The sequence below is a fragment of the Amphiprion ocellaris genome, chromosome 12 (genome assembly GCF_022539595.1).
Source record: "Amphiprion ocellaris isolate individual 3 ecotype Okinawa chromosome 12, ASM2253959v1, whole genome shotgun sequence".
NCBI lineage: Eukaryota > Metazoa > Chordata > Actinopteri > Pomacentridae > Amphiprion > Amphiprion ocellaris.
Genome location: NC_072777.1, coordinates 8,460,724 through 8,484,827, shown reverse-complemented (window position 1 = coordinate 8,484,827; position 24,104 = coordinate 8,460,724). Strand labels below are relative to the sequence as shown.

The 24,104-nt window shown below is 40.4% G+C and overlaps 2 protein-coding genes across 7 annotated transcripts in view; one reads left to right on the top strand and one right to left on the bottom strand.

The window, feature by feature from the left end:
* The window catches only part of LOC111587239 (NACHT, LRR and PYD domains-containing protein 3-like), a 78,573-nt gene that overhangs the window by 39,648 nt on the left and 14,821 nt on the right, over window positions 1-24,104 (top strand). The window contains exons 2-13 of one of the 5 annotated variants that reach the window (XM_035942370.2): window positions 1,080-1,181; window positions 1,299-1,409; window positions 1,521-1,631; window positions 2,029-2,142; window positions 2,642-2,746; window positions 3,670-3,748; window positions 4,055-4,274; window positions 5,030-6,836; window positions 6,922-7,095; window positions 7,194-7,367; window positions 7,853-7,899; window positions 9,236-12,081. The exons of 1 other annotated variant lie outside the window; for it this stretch is intronic. In XM_035942370.2, the coding sequence (XP_035798263.2) occupies window positions 1,080-1,181; window positions 1,299-1,409; window positions 1,521-1,631; window positions 2,029-2,142; window positions 2,642-2,746; window positions 3,670-3,748; window positions 4,055-4,274; window positions 5,030-6,836; window positions 6,922-7,095; window positions 7,194-7,367; window positions 7,853-7,899; window positions 9,236-9,828 (3,637 nt within the window). In that variant the 3' untranslated portion in view covers window positions 9,829-12,081. Of the gene's footprint in view, window positions 1-1,079; window positions 1,182-1,298; window positions 1,410-1,520; window positions 1,632-2,028; window positions 2,143-2,641; window positions 2,747-3,669; window positions 3,749-4,054; window positions 4,275-5,029; window positions 6,837-6,921; window positions 7,096-7,193; window positions 7,368-7,852; window positions 7,900-9,235; window positions 12,082-24,104 lie in introns of those variants that run through there. 3 more of the 5 variants (XM_055015743.1, XM_055015741.1, XM_055015740.1) reach the window with 3 other exon arrangements.
* LOC111587233 (NLR family CARD domain-containing protein 3-like) overlaps window positions 1-24,104 on the bottom strand; it is a 76,807-nt gene that overhangs the window by 52,248 nt on the left and 455 nt on the right. The window contains exons 2-6 of one of the 2 annotated variants that reach the window (XM_055015748.1): window positions 23,186-23,338; window positions 22,133-22,234; window positions 21,916-22,032; window positions 21,462-21,575; window positions 20,747-20,884 (exon numbers count right to left, since the gene is read on the bottom strand). In XM_055015748.1, the coding sequence (XP_054871723.1) occupies window positions 20,747-20,884; window positions 21,462-21,575; window positions 21,916-22,032; window positions 22,133-22,221 (458 nt within the window). In that variant the 5' untranslated portion in view covers window positions 22,222-22,234; window positions 23,186-23,338. The remainder of the gene's footprint in view (window positions 1-20,746; window positions 20,885-21,461; window positions 21,576-21,915; window positions 22,033-22,132; window positions 22,235-23,185; window positions 23,339-24,104) is intronic. The other variant, XM_055015749.1, reaches the window with a different exon arrangement.

Here is a 24,104-nt window from a genome sequence, read left to right as displayed (position 1 = left end):
TCAGTTCAACTACATTTGTTTGGCTTCATGACACAGACTTTCTTCATATCTGTCCATGAGTTCTTGATGGGATTTAAGAGAGACTTTGGTCTCCCCAAAGTCAGGCCTTTGGTGGAGACCAGTCTGAAACCTTCTGACTTCTGATGTATGTTTGGGGTCATTGTTGTGTTTGAACACCCAGCTGTGTCCATGACCCAATTTTCTGACTGACAATTTTAGGTTTCCCTGAAGAATGTGGAGGTAATCCTCCTTCATTATTACATTTACTTTGTGTAAAGTACCAGTTCCACTGGCAGATAAACAGCCTCAGAGCATAATACTGCCACCACCATGCTTGACAGTAGGTTTGGTGCTTTTGAGGTTTAAAGGCATCACCTCCTTTCCTTCAAATATATTTCTGGTCATTCTGGCCATATGACTCAGTTAATGTTTCATCTGACTACAGACCATTGTAGCTGCTCTGAAATGGGTCCAAGTGACTTTTCTGAGTTGTTCAAGCTGATGATTTGCTTTTTCAGATCTTTGCTGAGTGCCGCAGACTTTCCCACTGTAGTGTTTGTGACTCTGATGAGTGGATCAAATGGGCCCTATTTAAATTGGCTTAGAGTCAGCAACTGTAGTCCATTGTGATCACTCACAAGACGTTAAGAGGTCATGCTCCTAAGGAAATTTGATTTACACAGCTTTTGTACATCTCTAAAGCTGATAATTCAAGTTATTATATGTATTTTTTTTGACCCAGCAGATTATGGAATATTACCAGAAGACCTATAATAAATATATGAAAGAACCAAAATGCATGATTGTTTTCTGTGACAAAGATGGTTTGGTACACATTGGTTTTATTGATTCCATCATAGAAAATTTTGAGTTATACGAGTCATTGGACACTAAAGACTGCCATGATATACTTAGTCTTTACAAGTTTACGTAAACTTTTTTCACTGCTGTATTAGGGTCCAGAAGTTTGAGACCATTTGTGACGATGTTTCCAGAATTAATTCAAAAATATATGCCATGTCAGTGACAGTAATGAGAACTAATGTGTCCTGTGATGTGAATGTTGTTGTACTGAGCAGGTGTGGCTCTGCGATGAATCAGAGTGAGGACAAAGAGGAGGGAGTTCCTCCCTCTAAAGCCACCCTGCTGGGGGAACATGAGAACCAGAACAAAGCTCAGAGGTGAGATGAACATCTCTAACTATTAATTACTGTAAAATGTATTTTAGCATCCAACAAGATCCCACAGATGATTTACTTTTGATCTTAAACATTAATCTGTTTTGATTTTTCTGTCAGAATTCGTCAGCGGGAAGCTGACTCTCCTGAACCCAGCTGCGTGTCCATGAAGAGCGACAACTCAATGTATCGACCTACTGTTTTCAAAGACAAAAGCCACTCATTTGAAGAGTAGGAACAGAATCCTGATCCTAGGGCTCGCAGTCTATTAGAAAATGACACTATATATACTAGTACACTGATGACTGTCACTTTAAATAATCACTATCATGTTTTTATCAGCGTGTATGAGACACCAGATGCTCCTGGACCAAGCTTTGTTTCCATGAAGAGTGACCACTCCATGTATCGACCGACTGTCTTCAAAGAGAGACACAGCTCAACTGTTAAAAGGTGAGAATTCAGTATGACTAGTTCTCTTACTGTGCAGAAATCACGTGATGGTGTCAGAACCTAGTTTAGGGAGGGGCAGAGAGGAGAGCACCACAAATTACTTTTTAAGTCAATATTTATGCAACAAAATCTAAGAAAACTCAAGACAATGTATACAGTAATAAAATTTAAATCGGTGGTGCATCAATTTTCACTGCCGTAATCGTAAAGTGATCTCATGATTTGATGTATACATGACACATTCGTCCTCATCAAAAACGTCTCGTATATTTCTACCACTCTCATACTATGGCCACTGACAATTCAGGTTTTTTCAGGGTATTAGTTTATTTGTTTTTTTGGCTACTCAGCCCATTAGGGCAAAATGGCACAAAGTAATTTTCACTTCTTCTATCAGGATCAGCGAGCAGCGAGCAGTCTCTGCTAAACCCAGCGGTGTTTCCATGAAGAGTGACAGTTCCATGTATCGACCTACTGTCTTCAAAAAGAGGCATCACTCTGTTGATGAAGTGTAAGAACAGAATACTCAAGCAAATGCATTGCTTCCTCAAACACAAGGATTTGACCAACAAATATCTCCTCTCAGAGTCTAACTTGTGATTAATGTTGATTATCTCCTAAAAATCCTTTAAGGTAAGGTTTATTAAATGATAAGCAAACAGTTGACTCTTGTAGTGAGCGTGTTGGACATACAACTGGTATATAGACCAGGAACCAGCCACAGGGTGTTGGGGGATAAAGTGGAACATGTCTGATCCATAGAAGCTCCACCTCTAGTCTAACATTTTAGAGCCTGATACCTCAGGGCCCCTTCAGAGCTCTGGTAGAGTCCAGGACTCCGTAGCTGTTTTAGTGGCACAAGAGGGATCAACACAATGTTGGGGAGCGGGTTATCATGTTTTGGTTCATCAGTGAATATTCTACAAGCATGTTATAAAGCATATGATGTATACTTGTGTATTGATAAATTTCTCTTAAGCTTGAAATAATCGGTTTTGTGTTTCTATCAGGATCCATCCGACTGCAGACTCTCCTCAACCCAGTGGTGTTTCCATGAAGAGTGACAACTCCATGTATCGACCTACTGTCTTCAAACAGGGATGCCAGTCAGAAGTGTAAGAATTTAAATGTCTTATTGTACATCTCTCCTGATGCAGCAGTTTCATGATTGATTTGTAGTTAGGCTTGTTATGAGTTTTAGTTGAGTTTTTTATTTTAATGTAAAAGCAGTCCTATCACATTCATCTCTTTCCATAGTACTGAAAGTTGATTCAAAGCGTACTTTTTATATTAAATATTTGAAGTATACTCAATAACCATTCTACAGCATGGCTCTTCCAGAGGTATTCTGTTACATTATTTTTAATTACTTTGAACTGAACATAGAAAGCTTTCACCTTTACTGCACAGTTAAAAAAAACAAAGAAAAAATGAATGCAGACTAAAATGAACATGAATCACTTTATATTCTCACATATTAATCTTCTACAGTCAGTTAATGAACGTCTACCCTCTAATTAAACTAGCTGATATCCATCTCACTTGAAAGTTCTTCTTCAGTCCTCCTCTGAAATATTTACATTTCCCTCCTTCTCCCACTTCTTTTTTAGATACAGAGTTTTCTCAGACTTGTACCATTGTACACTCCAGAGATAATCTTATTACACATTGTAGATTTGGTTGCTGACAAACCTGTATGTTGATGACTCCATTTTTTGCTTGTTTCTTCTGGTTTTTAAGTAAGCATCAGGTTGATGCTTCCCCAAACTGGCCCTGACAGAGGCATTACATACAACATTGGACACTGAACAAAAATATAATATATGAAAATGATATTTATCTGTATTATTTTGTAATATTTTCAATAAAGAGGATTTTCCTATGACACAACCTGATTGTCTTAAAACAACTCGAAGAGACATCTGCTTGTTCACATATGCTGAAAATGATTTTTTTTTTTTTTTTTTAAATCCTTTGTTCACCTTCCACTGGAACTTATTCTGACAGAACAACTTCTGTGTGTTTCTTTTCTCAACAGCCTTTATGACCAGAGCTTAGAGGATCTCAGTGGTCGTTCCAACCAGCAGCACCGAACAAACCTGAACACCTTATTTCTGGTGTGTATATGTTAAACCACAGTCACTACTGCTCACTTCAGTCATCACAAACTAAATGCTAAGCTTTTAAATTCTCCTCAACTTCACCCATTCACCACACACACTGATTGTAAGAAAGAATACAAATATAAAAGGCTCTGATCTGACCAGTGAGAACTGGGTGTCAGAGTTGAAGAGTCCAGGATTGAACATGTGATTAGTGAACAAACTTCAGATCCACTACCACCCAGCAGGGTTTCAATCTGTCACACATTATTCAGAAATGCCTTCTGTTGTTGTAACCTCAAGTTTATTGTTCTGTTACAGCTGCTGGAGGAGAACATTATCAGTTACACAAAGAAGGAGTTGAAGAAGCTCCAGGAGACTCTGAGTCCAGAAGGCTTAGAGAGTCAGAGAGAGGAGGAGGAGGTGTTGGAGGGTGAGGATGAAGAGCAGAGGAGGAGCAACAGAGAGTCATTTCTGAAGATCACACTGCACTTCCTGAGGAGAATGAAGCAGGAGGATCTGGCTGACCGTCTGCAGAGCAGTAAGAGGATTTTAACAACTTCAACATGATGGAAAGAACAAAAAGATGCAACAAGGGAGAAACTATCACTCAGAGAAGTGTTAGAAGTGATGATTGAACACTGTCAATCACAGATGCAGATAGTTTTCTTCCTCATTGGGGCGTAGACAGCAGCAGCTCAACTGCATTTAAACCTAAAGACACTGAAACAGCCTATATAGAACAGAACTAAAACCAGGAGTTTCATGTTCATGGTGAACCATCGTTGTAGCACTTTCAGCTAAAAAAAGACACGTTAGGATGTGTGAGCCATTCATTAAATTGCTTACAATTATATATATATAAAAAGGCATTATGGGACTCTTTAATTCAGTACTTGATATGTGTCTGTGATTCTGAATGACAAACAGGTACAAGATAGCTAGCCAGAACAGCTCATACATAGTAATGCAATAGCATTTAATTGTTATAGATATTTAACACCAACAGTGCACAGCTTGGCTCCTGTTAATGCATGTTACAAAGGAGTTTGTTAGTATCTACTATATCATTCAGAGACCTGTATGCAACATTGACAACATTATCATTCTAAATTACAAACATTAAGTAATTGTCAGTATAAGCAAAACAGATATCCTGCTACATTTCTTCAGAACAATTATGACTCATGTAAATATCTAAATGAGGACTTCACCTTGACAAAACAGTCAGGTGGTGTTTGTTGTCAACATTCAAATTTATTGTTGCTCATACAGTTTATTTTTGTGTTACTTCAGGAATCGGTACTACTGTGTGTCGACAGAGACTGAAATCAACACTGAAGAAGAAGTTCCAGTGTGTGTTTGAGGGGATCGCTAAAGCAGGAAACCCAACTCTTCTGAATCAGATCTACACAGAGCTCTACATCACAGAGGGAGGGACTGCAGAGGTCAATGATGAACATGAGGTCAGACAGATTGAAACAACATCCAGGAAACCAGACAGAGCAGAAACAACCATCAGACAAGAAGACATCTTTAAAGGCTCACCTGGAAGAGATGAACCAATCAGAACAGTGATGACAAAGGGAGTGGCTGGCATTGGGAAAACTGTCTTAACACAGAAGTTCACTCTGGACTGGGCTGAAGACAAAACCAACCAGGACATCTACTTCACATTTCCACTCACTTTCAGAGAGCTGAATGTGCTGAAAGAGAAAAAATACAGTTTGGTGGAACTTGTTCATCACTTCTTTACTGAAACCAAAGAAGCAGGAATCTGCAACTTTCAACACTTCCAGGTTGTGTTCATCTTTGATGGTCTGGATGAGTGTCGACTTCCTCTGGACTTCCACAACAATGAGATCCTGACTGATGTTACAGAGTCCACCTCAGTGGATGTGCTGCTGACAAACCTCATCAGGGGGAAACTGCTTCCTTCTGCTCGCCTCTGGATAACCACACGACCTGCAGCAGCCAATCAGATCCCTCCTGAGTGTGTTGACATGGTGACAGAGATCAGAGGGTTCACTGACCCACAGAAGGAGGAGTACTTCAGGAAGAGATTCAGAGATGAGGAGCAGACCATCAGCATCATCTCCCACATCAAGACATCACGAAGCCTCCACATCATGTGCCACATCCCAGTCTTCTGCTGGATCACTGCTACAGTTCTGGAGGAGCTGTTGAAAACCAGAGAGGGAGGAGAGCTGCCCAAGACCCTGACTGAGATGTTCATCCACTTCCTGGTCGTTCAGGCCAAGGTGAAGAAGGTCAAGTATGATGGAGGATCTGAGACAGATCCACACTGGAGTCCAGAGAGCAGGAAGATGATTGAGTCTCTGGGAAAACTGGCTTTTGAGCAGCTGCAGAAAGGAAACCTGATCTTCTATGAATCAGACCTGGCAGAGTGTGGCATCGATATCAGAGAGGCCTCAGTGTATTCAGGAGTGTTCACACAGATCTTCAAAGAGGAGAGAGGACTTTACCAGGACAAGGTGTTCTGCTTCATCCATCTGAGCGTTCAGGAGTTTCTGGCTGCTCTTCATGTCCATCAGACCTTCACCAACTCTGGAATAAACTTACTGGTAGAGCAACAGCAAGCAACCTACAAGACACTAAAAGCAATCAAAGACAAAACTACTCTAAAACATCTCTACCAGAGAGCTGTGGACCAGGCCTTACAGAGTCCAAATGGACATCTGGACTTGTTCTTGCGTTTCCTCCTGGGTCTTTCACTGCAGACCAATCAGAATCTCCTACAAGGCCTGCTGACACAGACAGGAAGTAGCTCACAGACCAATCAGGAAACAGTCGAGTACATCAAGAAGAAGCTTAATGAGAATCTGTCTGCAGAGAGAAGCATCAATCTGTTCCACTGTCTGAATGAACTGAATGATCGTTCTCTAGTGGAGGAGATCCAACAGTCTCTGAGATCAGGACGTCTGTCCACAGATAAACTGTCTCCTGCTCAGTGGTCAGCTCTGGTCTTCATCTTACTGTCATCAGAAGAACGTCTGGATGTGTTTGACCTGAAGAAATATTCTGCTTCAGAGGAGGCTCTTCTGAGGATGCTGCCAGTGATCAAAGCCTCCAACAAAGCTCTGTAGGTGATCTGATAGTTACACTTATTTAAATATGTTTAAAATTTAGGGTGATGAATAAGAAACTGCTTTTTTCATCTTCTTCAGACTGAGCAGCTGTAACCTCTCAGAGAGAAGCTGTGAAGCTCTGTCCTCAGTTCTCAGCTCTCAGTCCTCTAGTCTGAGAGATCTGGACCTGAGTAACAACGACCTGCAGGATTCAGGAGTGAAGCTGCTTTCTGCTGGACTGAAGAGTCCACACTGTGAACTGGAAACTCTCAGGTCAGAATACAGCTGCTTGTTGATCAGTTAAATCTCCTTTATGTTCTTGTCTTTGTCGATGTTCAATATCTAAGTTGAAGATGTTTTTCTGACTCCAGTCTGTCAGGTTGTCTGGTCACAGAAGAAGGTTGTTCTTCTCTGGTCTCAGCTCTGAGCTTCAATCCCTCCCATCTGAGAGAGTTGGATCTGAGCTACAATCATCCAGGAGACTCAGGAGTGAAGCTGCTTTCTGCTGCAGTGGAGGATCCACACTGGAGACTAGATGCTGTCAGGTATGAACAGATGAACAACCCAAAGGGAGCATATGCTAGGTTTCTACTTTTGCTGAATCGCCACACTCAACATTTAGTATTTAAGAGCACCTTACTGTCCCATATGTGAGGAACAAAATGCACTTTAAAATTACAATGTTCTTTTGTTTTGTCTTTTTCTGTGTAATTGTGTGTTTTGCTTGGTTGTCCCTTTTAAGCTGCTTTAATGCCCTTTTTAATTGCCCCTTGGGGACAAATAAAGTTTTTGAATTGAATTGAATTCAATACTTAAGGGTACGGTCATAAAACAAGGCAAGACAGAATCAATGAAATGGAATGATAATGATTCACAGAAAAACTGACAGAAATAGTGCAATGAATAAAATGAACCCTTCTTACTCTTGCACCTCCATACCCCTGGATAATTATAGTATAGAGTGTAGTTTGATTGTTCCTTTTCCTAATTCAAAGAGAATATGCTGGTCTGACTGTAATTTTTCTTCCAGGGTGGACTTTTGTGGAGAGCAGAGGCTGCAACCTGGCTTAAGGAAATGTAAGTGTGCACAGAGTTTTGCATCACAATAACTACACATCAAACATTAAAGTCTTGTTACATTTGATCTTGTGCCACATTTTAACAGAATATCATCCAAAAAAAAATCCATGAATAAGCAAATACCTGGACATCTAAATTTGGGTCTTCACTCTTGACTACAAGTTAGGTTTTTAACTTCATTCACTGACCTCAGCCACAGATGGGCAAGGTTCCCCCTAAAACTTTCGACTCTTCCTCCTCAAAGAGGTGTATCTCAAGATGCTCCTTCAACTTCCTGACGCGTTGGCAGTTTTGGATGTTTTGCTATGCTTTTTATTGTGTCATTTTGTCTGAAACTACTTGAGTTCTTCATTACGATTTTCCCAAGTTAGTTCCACCACTAAAGCACTTTACTATTGTAAATGCTGACATGTTTACACTTGAAAAGTTCCAAAAGATGGCAGGGGATAGAGAAGAAATCTGATGGCAGACTTACTGTGTGTATTTTAAAAAGTGAAACATTCACTTGAACAAGTCTAGAAAGTCACTTGGCGCCATTTCAAAGCATCTAGGTCTGCAATGATACAGAAGCTACTGGAACACATGTGTCAGTGTCCACAGTCAAGTACTGTATGTTTTATATTGACAAGATATAAAACAAGAAAGAGGAAAGAAGCCTTTCCTCTTGAAGTGGTACTTTGACTGAGGCTTGACTGCAGTTTGTTGCTGATCACATGGTCAAAAAAAAGGCCTTCTGGAGGAAAGTTCTGTGATCAGATGAACTAATAATTGAGCTATTTGGGCACAGTGACCAGAAATATGTCTGGAGGAGTGAAGGTGAGGCCCTTAACCCCATGAACACCAAACCTATCAAGCATGGTGGTGGCAGTATTATGCTCTGGGAGTGTTTTGCAAATGTAAATAAAATAATGAAGATGGAGGATTACCTCCAAATACTTCAGAAAAGCCTAAAATCATCAGCCAGAAGGTTGGGTCTTGGGTGCAGTTGGGCGTTTTAACAGGACAATGACCCCAACCACACATCACAAATGCTAAAGAAATGGCTAAATCAGGCTAGAATGAAGACTGGCCTCACCAAAGTCCAGACTTAAATCCTGTCAAGATCATGTAGAAGAAACAAGTCTGTGTCAGATGGCTGGAAAATTTAGGTTAACTGTACCAATTCTGACTAGAAGAGAGGTCAACAAAATGTCAAATTAGAAAAACTAATGCGTATTTGCCAACACAAAAACCCTACTTACCATTGGGAAACCCCTTTTGAAAATAAATAATAATAAATCTGACCATTTTTTATGATAATATACTTCTTTATTAAGTGTCCTTTCTTCATCAGATGCCTGTGAAATCACTCTGGACCCAAACTCAGCACACAGAAACCTCAAACTGTCTGACAACAACAAGAGAGTGGAAGTGGTGAGCGAGCAGCAGTCGTATCTCGATCATGCAGAGAGATTTGATATCTTCTGTCAAGTGCTGTGCAGCAAAGATCTTACCAGTCGTCAATATTTTGAGGTTGAGTGGAGTGGAAAGGTTGATATAGCAGTGGCCTACAGAGGGATCAGGAGGAGAGGATACAGCAGGAACTCCAGGTTTGGAGGGAACGATCAGTCCTGGTGTCTGAGCTGCGCTGATTATTTTTACTCTGTCTGGTACAACAACACAGAGAAGACCATCTCTCTCCCTTCGTCCTCCATCTCTAACAGAGTAGCAGTGTATGTGGACCGTCCTGCTGGCATTCTCTCCTTCTACAGAGTCTCCTCTGACCATCTGATCCACCTCCACACCTTCAACACCACATTCACTGAACCTCTGTATGCTGGGTTTCGAGTCTGGAGTGGTTCCGTGTCTCTGTGCTCAAAGACTCCTCTTGTGAAACACAGAATATCCAGACTGTCACAGTCTACTGGATATGTACACCACCTGTAAGTTTTGCCAGATTGTGCCACTATATTGCCACTTTTACTCAGTATGTAAAGGTTTCCATGACGGTCCATGTCTATACATACTGGTGGAAGAGACCGTGGACTCAGATGGTTATCGTGTAAAGTTGAGGGACCTTGTTGCCCTTGTTTCTCTTTGCACTTGCTACCCAGAGTCATTTATTTGTTGTATTGTCCTTCAGAGACTACACTGTAGTTGAACCTGTGAGTGTTTTACACTAAACCTTTGAGACAAGCTGCTTAGTCTTTCCGCCGTTTAATATTCTTTTCTTTATTTATAATGGAAATACTGACCTATTACCAAATCAGTATATATTTATTTATATTTCATATCTATCCATTTAAGAAATTTGGTTCATTTTGCTTGTGGTGTAATTCCTCTTTTACCTTATGTCTATGAAGTACTTTGGAAAGTATGGGAAACATGATTTGCTCAACTTTAACAAGGATAGTTGAGTAGTTTGTAAAACAGCTGGATCTACATACATACTAAACTGCTATCAGACTTTGACTAGATTTTCCATCATTGTTCAAGTTACAGTGTACAACAGAAGTGAGTTCACCCCCATATTGTAACATCTAAAAGTCAAGTGAATCAAAATTTAAATTTGAATTGAATTGAAAATTATTTCTCAATAACACGTTGACAAGTGGAGTATAAGCACACAAAAACAATTACTTTAGAAAGACTTCATAGAGGAACCAAAGGAGAAAATTGATCCCTGACAAACAAGTTAGAAAAACTGTCATCATTGACAGTTAACAGTACACCTGCAACCACCACTTAGTCTAACTGCACAGTACTGTGTATACCTTTGAAAAACAAATTTCATTGCACAATGTTAAAACATGGGTTTTCTTTAGTTTATCAAAGAAAAACTTTTTATGCTTTTTGGCACAAAACTGCAAGTTGAAACTTTGCCAAAAACATAAAAAAGGCATTTGGTGTGGACCTGGTCAGGACTACTACAGTGAATGCATCGACCCAACAATGACACACAAAGGCATGAGTGTAATGATGTGGAGCTAAATAAGTTCAATGGGTGTTTTAGGGATGACATTTACAGATGGCATCATGAATGCCTGTGCATATACCAAAAACACTGACTGCCAAGATAACTACCAGTCTGTAAAAGTTTGGCAGAAGAGGAATGTTTCACCATGCTAACCATACAAAACACACTGTCTGAATCACACAACAGTAAAGAGAGAATGATTTGGCCAGCTGTGTAATGTGACTTAAATCCAATAACATCTTTGGGGTATTTTAAAGAGAAAAGAGCATTTCTCCAGAAATTTGTACATTAATGTATCCGTTGTGATGATAAGGATTTAGTATGTCATAAAAAATAAAAACAATCCTAAGGTAAGGATGAAAGGTGTGATGACTTTTGTTGCACTGAATTCACACTAAAACAGTTTTATTTGGCAATAAAACAGGAAGGCTGACACCTCAAGGGACTAAAGACTAACATCCTAATTTCTCTTTTTTGGGCTGTTTTTAGTCAGTTAGTTTTAATTAATCATTAAATGTTCACCTTATTCAGCTTGTCTGTACTAATTTTATATTGTTGTATTTAATGTAATTAATGTGTATTGTTGTATTTTATCTTTTACATGTATTATGCTTTTATATTTGCCTGTAAAGCATTTTGTATGTGACAGTAATATGGCCTATTTCTAACTCCATGCAATTTAGTGTGTGGGCAGGGTTTAATTTAAAGAAAGATCAAATATATCAAAGGATTTAGATTTAATTGTATCAGATACATTAAGTCTCTTTCTCTGTCATTTCCTCTTTTGCTCTTACCTGCTTCTCTCCTACTGTCTTTTGTAGATTTTGATGTTCAGATTTATGCAGAAATGTAAAAGAATATGATTGAAATGAAATTTGAGGAGATGTGTCGAGTTAATTTGTCCCTTTCCCTCATTCTGTCTTCATTTTTGTGTATGTGAATCTTTGAATGTAGCCTCTGATTTGTATTTTTCCTTAAGATCATGGTTGTTTTGTGTAGAATAAATCAAGCAAGCTGTGCTATTATGTTACTGTAGCATTTTTTTAGCTGACGATTTCACAGTCTTTGCTGTTTCTCTTCTGACTCACTGTTATACAAAGGTTAATGTGACTGCACAAATAAATGAAATCAGTTCCTGCAGGAAAGACAAATGTCCTCAGATGAAATGAAATAAGCTGTACCTGCATTTTTCACATTAAACTGACTGATTTATACATAAATTAGCCTTGACTTGATCTGTATTACATGCAAAAATATTTTCATTCTGCCTGTTTTCTCTTTCTGTCTTGCTGCAGGAGCTACTTATTAGCTTCCCATCATGTTCAGAACAGTTCGGTTTTGTTCATGATTTTAAGTTACTGTAATCAGGAGTGTTTTGACTTGATAACCAAGCTGTCTTTGTAAAAGCTGCTATTAAACATTCTGCTTTCCTATCAGAATAGTATGTATGTCTGGATGGCCTGGGGGGACCTTATTAATTACAGCTGGCTACTGAGCTCCAGTTTCCACCTGGCATTCATCAGGATTGATAAGCCTGGAGCTCCAGACCTCCTCCCTGCCCTGGTCCTCCACTCCTCCCGATCCATCGGATTGGTCTGCCACCACAAGGCCTCCTCCTCCAAGCCACACCTGAAGAGGTAAAACTACAGCCAAACTCTCAGTTGAGGCGGCTGGTATTTGTGACCAGTTGGCCCTGGTTCTTCTGTCTGAGTGGTGTATTGTTTGTGTTCCTGTGTGGGCTGTCAGTCTGTAGTTACTTGTGGTGGGTCCTACGGACATTTCGAGCTTCTGTTGGCGGCTGCTAATTCGTTGTGGAGACTGAGGCTCCAGTTAGCAGTCCACCAACTTTGTGAAGAAGCTGTTGTGTAATTTGAGTCTTCATGTACTGTGTGTGCAATGTCTGTGTTTAGAGGTGTAGCAGCATTGATTTAATGTGTCTTAATGCTCTGCTGCCTTTCCTGATGCTGTACAGCTGGTGGCCAAGCATTGAGTAGGGCTGAGTATTTAAGCTGCAGCCCTCACCCTGTTTCTTCCTCTGCTCCCATCTGCATCATTTCCATGTGCAGGTCTGTGGTGCTGTGACAAATTTTTTTGGCTGTTTTTTCCAGCATACCAGATCATGGTTTTCATTCCATTTGGCAGGCCTTGTTTTTAGCAGCTGATAATTCTGCCTTTCAGTTTTGTACATTTTACAGTTTGTGTACAGGAAAGACATTGTATGCATTCATCCAATGTAAAAAACTCATACATACAACTCTACTCATATTTTCTCTGTACATCGTTAACTTGTCTTTGTGGTGAGGTGGAAATGCATTGTGCAGGTTTGTTTAAGAAAAACCCAATGGTGTTCTCAGAATTCACCAGCATAAGTCTTTTTGTTATGCTTTTATAACTGTAAGTTCAGGAATCTCTCTTTCAGAGCGCTGTCCCACAATGATTTTGAAAAAGACAAGAAGAAAAATGCTGTTTATTCATGTTTTGTTTTGTTTTTTTATTATAGATAACAAACTTAACATTCCATAAAATGTAGGTTGAAAAAACTCAGAGCTTTAATCAATTATTAGACAGTACTTTTCTTTTTTAAATCAGACAATTTACATTAACAAGGACCCAAACACTAAAAGTTGTTATCGATCATTAGAACAAGTGGTACACAGCAGACATACATGTTTTTAGAGTAAAACATCAGGCAGTCTCTGCTGATTTTTCTGACACGTCCAGAATCCCTAAACCTGTTGTCAATATAATATTTACATTCATTATTTCAGTTTTGTTTCTGTCTGTACTGCAGCACAGCAGTAGAAGGTACTTATATTATGACAAACAAAACGTTGAAAAAGTAATAGTTTCTCTTGTTCTGGTTTGGAAACATGATTATGTACAAAAAGCGACCACTGAGTTAATCCACATCCAAGTCAGGAGCGTATTTAAAGGACAGCCTAACCAGTACACATACCATCCTTTAGCTATTGACTATAAAAGAACTTAAAATGCAACTTTATTCAAATGACACAATGCCTCAGATTCCAAGAGAAAAATGAAAGCAGCTACATGCTGACATGTCAGTCTGCATCAAAGCCAGGCACTATTATGTCAACAACTCCTCCATTTGTGATTTAAGAAATCATTTACAACAGACAATTTGCCACATGATGCTCTAGATGGACACAATTATGTGATCTTGTTGCCCAAAAAGTCCAACAATTTTCTTGAGCCCTTCAGGAAGAGTGGGACAACATTCCACTAGTCAGTATAGACAAAATTATTACTGCTACAAACTGTTAACTCTACTCTACTCCTGTGGATTGCAGATGTGCAGCACTACGTGATGCTAGTGGTGGACACACTTGTCCCTGATTTGTGATTTCTGCTCTCCGACTCCTCTCTCCACCCATTATCATCTCTAGTAAAGTGTATTTGGTTGTTTTATTCTGTTGTATAGATGCTGTTTGATGGACCAACATACTTCTTCACCTATTTGAAAAAGAATGGACAGAATTTAATAAAATATTGCATGCTATCTTCATAGTTGAGTTCACAACATATATTTTGATAAATAAATTATCTACATCTGCATATTTTTTCCTCATCCAACACCGTGATTATAAAAATTGACTTTTCATGTATATAACCTGACATGGTGAAACACTTTTGGTTCAAGGTAATCAATGATTTTCATCTGTGTGGTCAGAATGTTTTGGCTCATCTTTGTATATTCACCCAAAATTACTTGTGTTGGCAGGAATGATAATTATTTTTAATGTTTTCACATTGCATGGATTAAAAAAAAAAAACACACACAATTTGTGTCACTTCATGTTTCACTGAAACTTATGTTCTGTTTTTCCACACGAGGTGACGCCTGTTCCTACAACTCACACAGAGTCACTGAGGAGTCAAATGACCAGAACCTAAACCCGGGATACAGAGGTTCAGTGAATGTGGTGTTGAAGGTGTGGAGGTGGATCAGAGAGTCAGAGGAGACTCTGTAGAAGGACAGAATGCCAGCAGGACAGTCCACATACACTGCTACTGCATCAGAAGAAGGAGGGAGAGGGATTGCAGTTTCTCTGTTGTCATGCCAGACAGAGTAACCTCCATCAGAACACTTCAGAGTCCAAGAGTGACGATTTCTTCCAATGTAAGAGTCAGCACTGTTTCCCCTCTTTCTGATGTCTTTGTAAGTGACACCAATGTCAACCCACCCTCTCCACTTTACTTCCCAATAACAACGGTCTGTCAGACTTTTACTATGCAACAGCTGAAAGCTGTCATATCTCTCTGGGTGATTAGGATATGGTTGCTTATCCTCCACCGCTCTCGCCGTCCTGTGACTCCCAGACAGTCTGAGATATCTGTTCGCTGTGTTTGGATCCAGCTCAGGTTTGAGGGCATCTGATCAAGAGAACAATACAGAGTACAGCAACAGTTAATCATTTGGCACATCTGATGGGTTTATGATTACTTCACTATAAAATATCATTGTTCATTTCAATTTATGTCACATCAGAAATTCTGTGTGTCTTTTATGTTATAAATGAAAAGCAGTACACACATTTTCTCAATCCAGGTTTCATCCTCTCTTCTCCACCATTTTCCACCCTGTTGGAAGAAATACAGTCAGAGGAGGACTGATAAAGATGAAAATTTAAGAACTGTTCTACTAATTGATTTAAAATCTAGCATGATACATGCTGTTAAAAACAAAGTGTGTCACTTTGACACTTAAAGAAGGAGCTAAGTAATGAGAAACAGGAAGCTCCTGTTGTCTGTTCATACCTGATAGTGTCCAGTCTGAAGTGTGGATCCTCCACTGCAGCAGAAAGCAGCTTCACTCCTGAGTCTCCTGGATGATTGTAGCTCAGATCCAACTCTCTCAGATGGGAGGGATTGAAGCTCAGAGCTGAGACCAGAGAAGAACAACCTTCTTCTGTGACCAGACAACCTGACAGACTGGAGTCAGAAAAACATCTTCAACTTAGATATTGAACATCTACAAAAACAAGAACATAAAGGAGATTTAACTGATCAACAACCAGCTGTATTCTGACCTGAGAGTTTCCAGTTCACAGTGTGGACTCTTCAGTCCAACAGAAAGCAGCTTCACTCCTGAATCCTGCAGGTCGTTGTTACTCAGGTCCAGATCTCTCAGACTAGAGGACTGAGAGCTGAGAACTGAGGACAGAGCTTCACAGCTTCTCTCTGAGAGGTTACATCCACTCAGTCTGAGGAAGAATTAACAATCAACACAATCAAAATGTTTCTTTTGTACAAAGGTAAACATGTTTGAAGTGGTTCATTAATCAACTTACAGAGCTTTGTTGGAGGCTTTGATCACTGGCAGCATCCTCAGAAGAGTCTCCTCTGAAGCACAGTATTTCTTCAGGTCAAACACATCAAGATGTTCTTCTGATGACAATAAGATGAAGACCAGAGCTGACCACTGAGCAGGAGACAGTTTATCTGTGGACAGACGTCCTGATCTCAGGGACTGTTGGATCTCCTCCACTAGAGAACGATCATTCAGTTCATTCAGACAGTGGAACAGATTGATGCTTCTCTCTGCAGACAGATTCTCATTAAGCTTCTTCTTGATGTACTGGACTGTTTCCTGATTGGTCTGTGAGCTACTTCCTGTCTGTGTCAGCAGGCCTCGTAGGAGATTCTGATTGGTCTGCAGTGAAAGACCCAGGAGGAAACGCAGGAACAAGTCCAGGTGTCCATTTGGACTCTGTAAGGCCTGGTCCACAGCTGTCTGGTGAAGATGTGTGAGTGAAGGTTTGTTTGTAAAGATGCTAAACAAACAAAATGTGGTTTGTTTTTCTTCCATTAGGTTGATGAAGGTCTGATGGACATGAAGAGCAGCCAGAAACTCCAGAACACTCAGATGGATGAAGCAGAACACCTTGTCCTGGTAAAGTCCTCTCTCCTCTTTGAAGATCTGTGTGAACACTCCTGAATACACTGAGGCCTCTCTGATATCGATGCCACACTCTGTCAGGTCTGATTCATAGAAGATCAGGTTTCCTTTCTGCAGCTGCTCAAAAGCCAGTTTTCCCAGAGACTCAATCATCCTCCTGCTCTCTGGACTCCAGTGTGGATCTGTCTCAGATCCTCCATCATACTTGACCTTCTTCACTTTGGTCTGAACCACCAGGAAGTGGATGAACATCTCAGTCAGGGTCTTGGGCAGATCTCCTCCCTCTCTGGTTTTCAACAGCTCCTCCAGAACTGTAGCAGTGATCCAGCAGAAGACTGGGATGTGGCACATGATGTGGAGGCTTCGTGATGTCTTGATGTGGGAGATGATGCTGATGGCCTGCTCCTCATCTCTGAATCTCTTCCTGAAGTACTCCTCCTTCTGTGGGTCAGTGAACCCTCTGATCTCTGTCACCATGTCAACACACTCAGGAGGGATCTGATTGGCTGCTGCAGGTCGTGTGGTTATCCAGAGGCGAGCAGAAGGAAGCAGTTTCCCCCTGATGAGGTTTGTCAGCAGCACATCCACTGAGGTGGACTCTGTAACATCAGTCAGGATCTCATTGTTGTGGAAGTCCAGAGGAAGTCGACACTCATCCAGACCATCAAAGATGAACACAACCTGGAAGTGTTGAAAGTTGCAGATTCCTGCTTCTTTGGTTTCAGTAAAGAAGTGATGAACAAGTTCCACCAAACTGTATTTTTTCTCTTTCAGCACATTCAGCTCTCTGAAAGTGAATGGAAATGTGAAGTGGATGTCCTGGTTGGTTTTGTCTTCAGCCCAGTCCAGAGTGAACTTCTGTGTTAAGACAGTTTTCCCAATGCCAGCCACTCCCTTTGTCATCACTGTTCTGATTGGTTCATCTCTTCCAGGTGAGCCTTTAAAGATGTCTTCTTGTCTGATGGTTGTTTCTGCTCTGTCTGGTTTCCTGGATGTTGTTTCAATCTGTCTGACCTCATGTTCATCATTGACCTCTGCAGTCCCTCCCTCAGTGATGTAGAGCTCTGTGTAGATCTGATTCAGAAGAGTTGGGTTTCCTGCTTTAGCGATCCCCTCAAACACACACTGGAACTTCTTCTTCAGGTTAGACTTAAGTTGTTGTTGGCACATCGCAGCAATACTCCCTAAACAATTAAGTCAAAGTCATGTCAAAGTCAGCTTTATTGTCAATTCTTCAATATGTACATGACATACCAAGAATCAAAATTTCGTTACTCTCTCTTCGTGCAACAGTAGACATTAAATAAAGACTTAGAAAAGAAGATATTAAAGGTCAAAAAAAGAACTAAGGAAGCAAAATTAGAGCCGAGCAAAAACTAAGAACTAAGAAAAGCAGAACTGAGTGAAATGTAAACATGACCATGAGATAAAGTGACGGATTTAGTGCAGAATACTCAGAACAGTGGAAATAAGTAACAGTCCAAGAAGTGCAAATATGCTTGACGGTTGAATGTGCTATTTCAGTGCAGATCAGAGGTTATTGACCAGAGTTTGTGTATGTGGGGGAAGGGGGTGGCAGAGAGGGGAGAGAGGGGAGAGAGTTCAGCTTCCTGACAGCCTGGTGGATGAAGCTGTTGCTCAGTCGGCTGGTCCTGGTCCTCAGACTCTTCAGTCTCCTCCCTGATGGCAGCAGGCTGAACAGGTTGTGGGACGGGTGTGTGGGGTCACCTGCAATGCTTAGTGCTTTGCGAGTGAGGCGGGTGCCGTAGATGTCCTGGAGGGAGGGGAGAGAGACACTGACAATCCTTTCTGCTGCTTTCACGACACGCTGGAGGGTCCTGCGGCAGGAGGAGGTGCAGGAACCGTACCACGCTGTGATGCTCCTGGACAGGATGCTCTCCATGGTGCCTCTATAGAAGGTGGACATGATGGGGGCCGGGGCACTGGCTCTTCTCAGCTTACGCAGGAAGTAGAGACGTTGTTGTGCCTTCCTGACCAGTGATGTTGTGTTTGTGGTCCAGGAGAGATTTTCTGAGACGTACACACCCAGGAACTTGGTGCTGCTCACCCTCTCCACAGCCGCACCATTGATGTTGAGAGGAGCATGCTGGGTGTGTCCTCTCCTGAAGTCAACAACCATCTCCTTTGTCTTCTCCACGTTCAGAGAGAGGTTGTTGGTGCTGCACCACCTGGCCAGGTTGCTCACCTCACTCCTGCATTGTGTCTCATCGCTGTTACTGATGAGACCCACCACAGTTGTGTCATCCGCAAAATGTAATTAATGAGTGGGTTCATAAATCTAGAAAATGCAAACTTTTTACCCATTTGTGTCGATGTTTTCTGTCTACAAAAGGTATATTCAGCATATCAGTTGGAGACAACCAGTTTCTGACTCTTTTCAATCCTATAGAATTCCTAGATCTGATGCAGATGTTTACATCATATTACCAGTAGAGTTTAAAAATATAAACTTCTTCCATGTTGCCTCGATTCCTCCTTTCCATCGTGTTAAAACTGTTAAAACATCAGCACTGAGGGAGCTGATGTTCAACTCCTACTTGAGGTCCTGGGTGATGATGGTGCTCAGGAAGCAGCAGTGCTCTGCAGTGTTCACTGGGCAGTCACACAGGGTGATGGGGTTGCATGGGGCAGGGTCCTTCCTGAAGTCAACAAGCATCACCATTGTCTTAAGGGTGTTGAGCTCCAACTTATTCTGCCTGCACCAGGTCACCAGATAGTCTCCCATCTGTAGGCCGACTCATCCCCAAAAAAGATGAGTCGAATGAGTGTGGTATCATCTGCGAACTTCAGGAGCTTCACAGACTGACGATTGGATGTGCAGTTGTTTGAGTACAGCAAGAAGAGCAGAGGTGAAAGGACACAGACTTGTGGTGATCCTGTGCTGATGGTTTGAAGTCAGAAACATGTTTTCCCAGCTTCACTTTATTTATAATGTTTTGATTTGTAATTTGCTGTACTTAAGACTTTATTGTATGTCATGGCTGGATGAAGTAATGTCAGAATATAAAGTTTATTGGTTATTGACTGACTGATTTCCATTTTGGTGGTTCTGTCATCTATTTTGGAAGAATTTTGGAAGTTTTTTTAAAATGAAATATAAACATAAAAATCCTTAAAAATGAAATTCTCTTACTGCTCTGCAGACAGTCAGCCAGCTGGTCCTGCTTCATTCTCCTCAGGAAGTGTAGTGTGATCTTCAGAAATGACTCTCTGCTGCTCCTCCTCTGCTCTTCATCCTCACCCTCCAACTCCTCCTCCTCCTCCTGACTCTCTAAGCATTCTGGGTAATCTGGACTCAGAACCTTCTGGATCTTCTTCATCTCATTCTTCACGTAACTGATGATGTTCTCCTCTAGCAGCTGGAACAGAGAAATATATTGAGTTTACTTTCAGCTGAAACTGAAGACTAATACAGATCTCTGTTAAAATCCAGAAATGAGAGCAGTCTTAAAAATATCTGGACCAAAATCATAGTTGAAGTAGAGTTAACAGATGAAACAGTTTTAACAGTAACTGAACATTAAAACCTTCATGAAAGTTGGATTTATCGCATCACATATGTATCTGACTGTAATATTTGGACCTAAATGGATAATAAGTTGCTCACTGAGAGTCTGTTTCATGTTTCATCAGTAAATCAGAACAAATTCTTCTGTCAACTTAATGTGACAGTAAAGTGTTGAATGTAGAATAGTTCTCACCATTAATATGGAGTCCAGATCTGTTTGATGCTGAGGGACAGACTGACCTCTGAGATCCTCTGAACTCTGCTGGTTAACGCTGCAACAACATTCAACTTTAGCACATGTACACTTTGTTAAAGGTTTTGTGTTCTATAATGATGAATTCTGACAGAAACGCGAAGTGATCTTTCATGTAAATGATGTTCTCACTGTTGGATGTGATGTTCTCAAAGAGAAAACACAACCAAAACTTTACATTCTCACCTTTTGTCAACAGACTGGTGTCCATGTTTGAACTGAATGGGATGAACTATAGACCGATCGCTCTTCATGGACACACAGCTGGGTTCCGGAGAGGCTGGTCTTTGCTGATTCAGAGAATCCAGAAGCCCTTCCTCACAGCTGTAAATTTGGTAGGAGGCCATTTGAATAGACAGATAACCCCAAAATGACATTTAATGGAACACATAAGTTGGATTTTTGCATCAAAATGACCATTCACAGCCCTCTTGGAGACAACAGGGGGTAATCCTGAAGATAACTACACCTCTGGAGATGAGGGGATTATATCTTGTACTGTGACCTTTTGACCTTTCTCTCCCCCTAACACCCAGAACTTTCTGTACATGATGAACTGAACAGTTTTAAATCCCACATTTAAAGAAATCCAACATCACCGGAGTGATGATCCCAACATCTGCACTCAATCTATGATTCCAGGTTGATCAGGACCAGTATTGTTTTCATTTTAGATTTCTGAGGGCATATTTGGTAATTGCAAAGTTGCAGTAATATTACTATTCAGCAAAGTGGAAAAACATAACACAGCAGGTACTGTAGTTAAATTAATTATGGCATCATCAAATTTGGAAATTAGGATTGTTCTGCAAAGAGCGTGACTCTGGTATTGTTTAAAATGGAGACTCTGGTGTTAATGAAAGGCTATAGTTTATTGTTTGTGGCAGAGAAATGATCTTACCCTCCATGTACAGACTTGTGTCCATCTTTGAAGTTAATGGGTTCAATCATAGACCAATCACCCTTCATGGACACACAGCTGGGAACAGGAGAGGCTGGTCTCTGCTGATTCATCCTGATAGAAATAAAAGTGTAAGTTAAAGGAATACTTCTCTAAAAATCTTTGATCTATCAAATACCTTCTGTCTCTGCATTCCTAAAACTAGAAGTTGGTCCACTTTTAGCACTTTTGTAACACTGGCTGTCCACTACTTTTAGGCTTTATCTGAAGACTTTATTGATTTAAGGTTTGCCATAGCTCCAAACTGTGAACCTGCAGATGTTTCTGGGTCAGATTTATGACTAAAGGGGACCAGGTCTTTGCTGTGATGGCACTCTGGAAACTCTGGAAAGTTGAGATCATGTGACTATTGACATGTAATACATTATTGTTTAAGGGAGAGACGTGATCTTACCCTCCATGAACAGACTTGTGTCCATCTTTTAAGTTAATGGGCTCAATCATAGACCAATCACTCTTCATGGACACACAGCTGGGAACAGGAGAACCTGGTCTGTTCTGCTGCTTTGTTCTTCAACAAAACACACAGAATTTTGAGTGTAAATAATGATGGTCAGTGCTGAGCTCTGACATGGAGAAGAGTCATGGACAGTTAGAGATGTTCATCTCACCTCTGAGCTTTGGTCTGGTTCTCATGTTCCCCACACAGAGTGGTTTCAGAGGGAGGAACTCCCTCCTCTCTGTCCTCACACTGATTCATAGCAGAGACACACCTTCACACAAACACAACAACCTGCTCAGTACAACAACAACAACAACAGTTCTCACTGACAAGTCCAAAAGTGGTTACTTAGACTCCAGATTCACCAATATACAATGATAACCATGACATCTGCTTGTTATCTTGTCAAAAAAAGGAAACAGTACCCTTTAAAAAGTCATTCTTTCATTGTGGGATTCAAACATCCACAAATAATTTGTCAGAATCCCTAAATTTTATTTCACAATCTCAAAATAACTTTATCTATAAAATGCCTTTAATATAATCAGAACATCCCATCAAGTCCTTCTGTTGTCACATGGTTCTGTTACATGCTTCTGTGTGACATTACCAGTCTAAATTTACAATCCTACATTCTGTGAAATTAAAATGCAACATTTAATTTAAATCTGACATTAAGTCATCCCAAAAGATTCAGGCCTTTTTGCTTGTTGTATACGTTGATGGTAAAAATGTGATTTTTTTTTTCCCCCTTCAGTCTAAACTCGGTGCGTCAAAATCTCAAACTTAACACATTTGAAAACATTGACTCTAACTGGGTTCCTGCATCCTGTCTGCTTTGGTGAGAATCCTGAAAATGGTCTGAATGCCTTCACACATCTGTTAAACTGTCATCATGTGTGTCACTGTGATTTCAAACTTGTGTTGCATCCTGATGTAACAGTCAGAGTTTTAACAGTTAAAAATAAAGGAACCTCAGCCAACCTGATCCAAGCTGCCCAACCAGTTCTGATGCTCTGCATTTTTTTACTGATCACATGAGATCAGACTACAGTGACACTGTTGTTCACTTTATCAGATAAACATTCAGACATACAAGCATCAAACAGATATTTAAGACAGTCAAGCAATGCAAAGAAACATTTGTACTATGAGTCAGTGATAGAACACAGTGTGATCCTGTAGATCAGACATGTGCAGAATTCTCTGGTAGGATTCCTACCTGCTGAACTCATTTCAGATCAACTTCAGACACTTTCCACCTTTGTGTGTCCAGGAAACATTTGGAGAGAAGAAGCTGCTTATTCTCCCTCGTAAATCTTGCGGTCCGTGTGCATTTAATTTGAGGATACTGTCATATTCTCGCAACCTGAGTCTAAAAAAAATAAAAAATAAAGCAAACAAAACAAGCAAGAATCAGTGACATCAGAAGCAGTCTAACCTGCGGCAGAAACCCAATCTGAGGCACCCTGCATCAGATGGAGTTCTACTGTCTGTCCACTAGATGGCGCAAACAGATTATCTGAAGAAGCTCAGCAAAGCACAAAGCCAGATCAGACGCAGTTGGATCGTAAGCAAATCTTACTGATACGCTGTTTGAATGGCGTCACATTGTGGATGGTAAAAGTTTTGTTTCATGCTTGGAGGAATTCAAGCTCTTTATCATAACTGCAACACTGTGAGTGCTGACTTCTCACTTTGAATGTGGAAAAGTGTTAATTTACAACAAATTAGACATAAAACATAAAATCCAAATATTGCTGAACATTTATAGAGAAGTTGAAGACTGAAAAACACAAACATTGTTGTTAGACAGGAAACTCTTTGGAACATCATCACATCATGCTGGAACAACATAGATCATCAGGTCTGAACAAACTGGTCAAGTCTATGCAGCTGTTTACATCAAAGCCAAAGGAGGGAAACAAAGACTGAGAGATTCTGATCATCAATGCCTTTTTTTTTTTTGTTAATTCAAATTTTCAATCAAACTGTTCCAGAAATATCTTCATGACTGGTCCAAGACTTGGAAATCCTGTTTATACACAACAATTGATTCTAAAAATACGGTTAAATAAGGCTGCTACTACACAGCTTTGGTCACAAGACACGTTTGTTCACTTTAGTAGCAGGACTTGTAA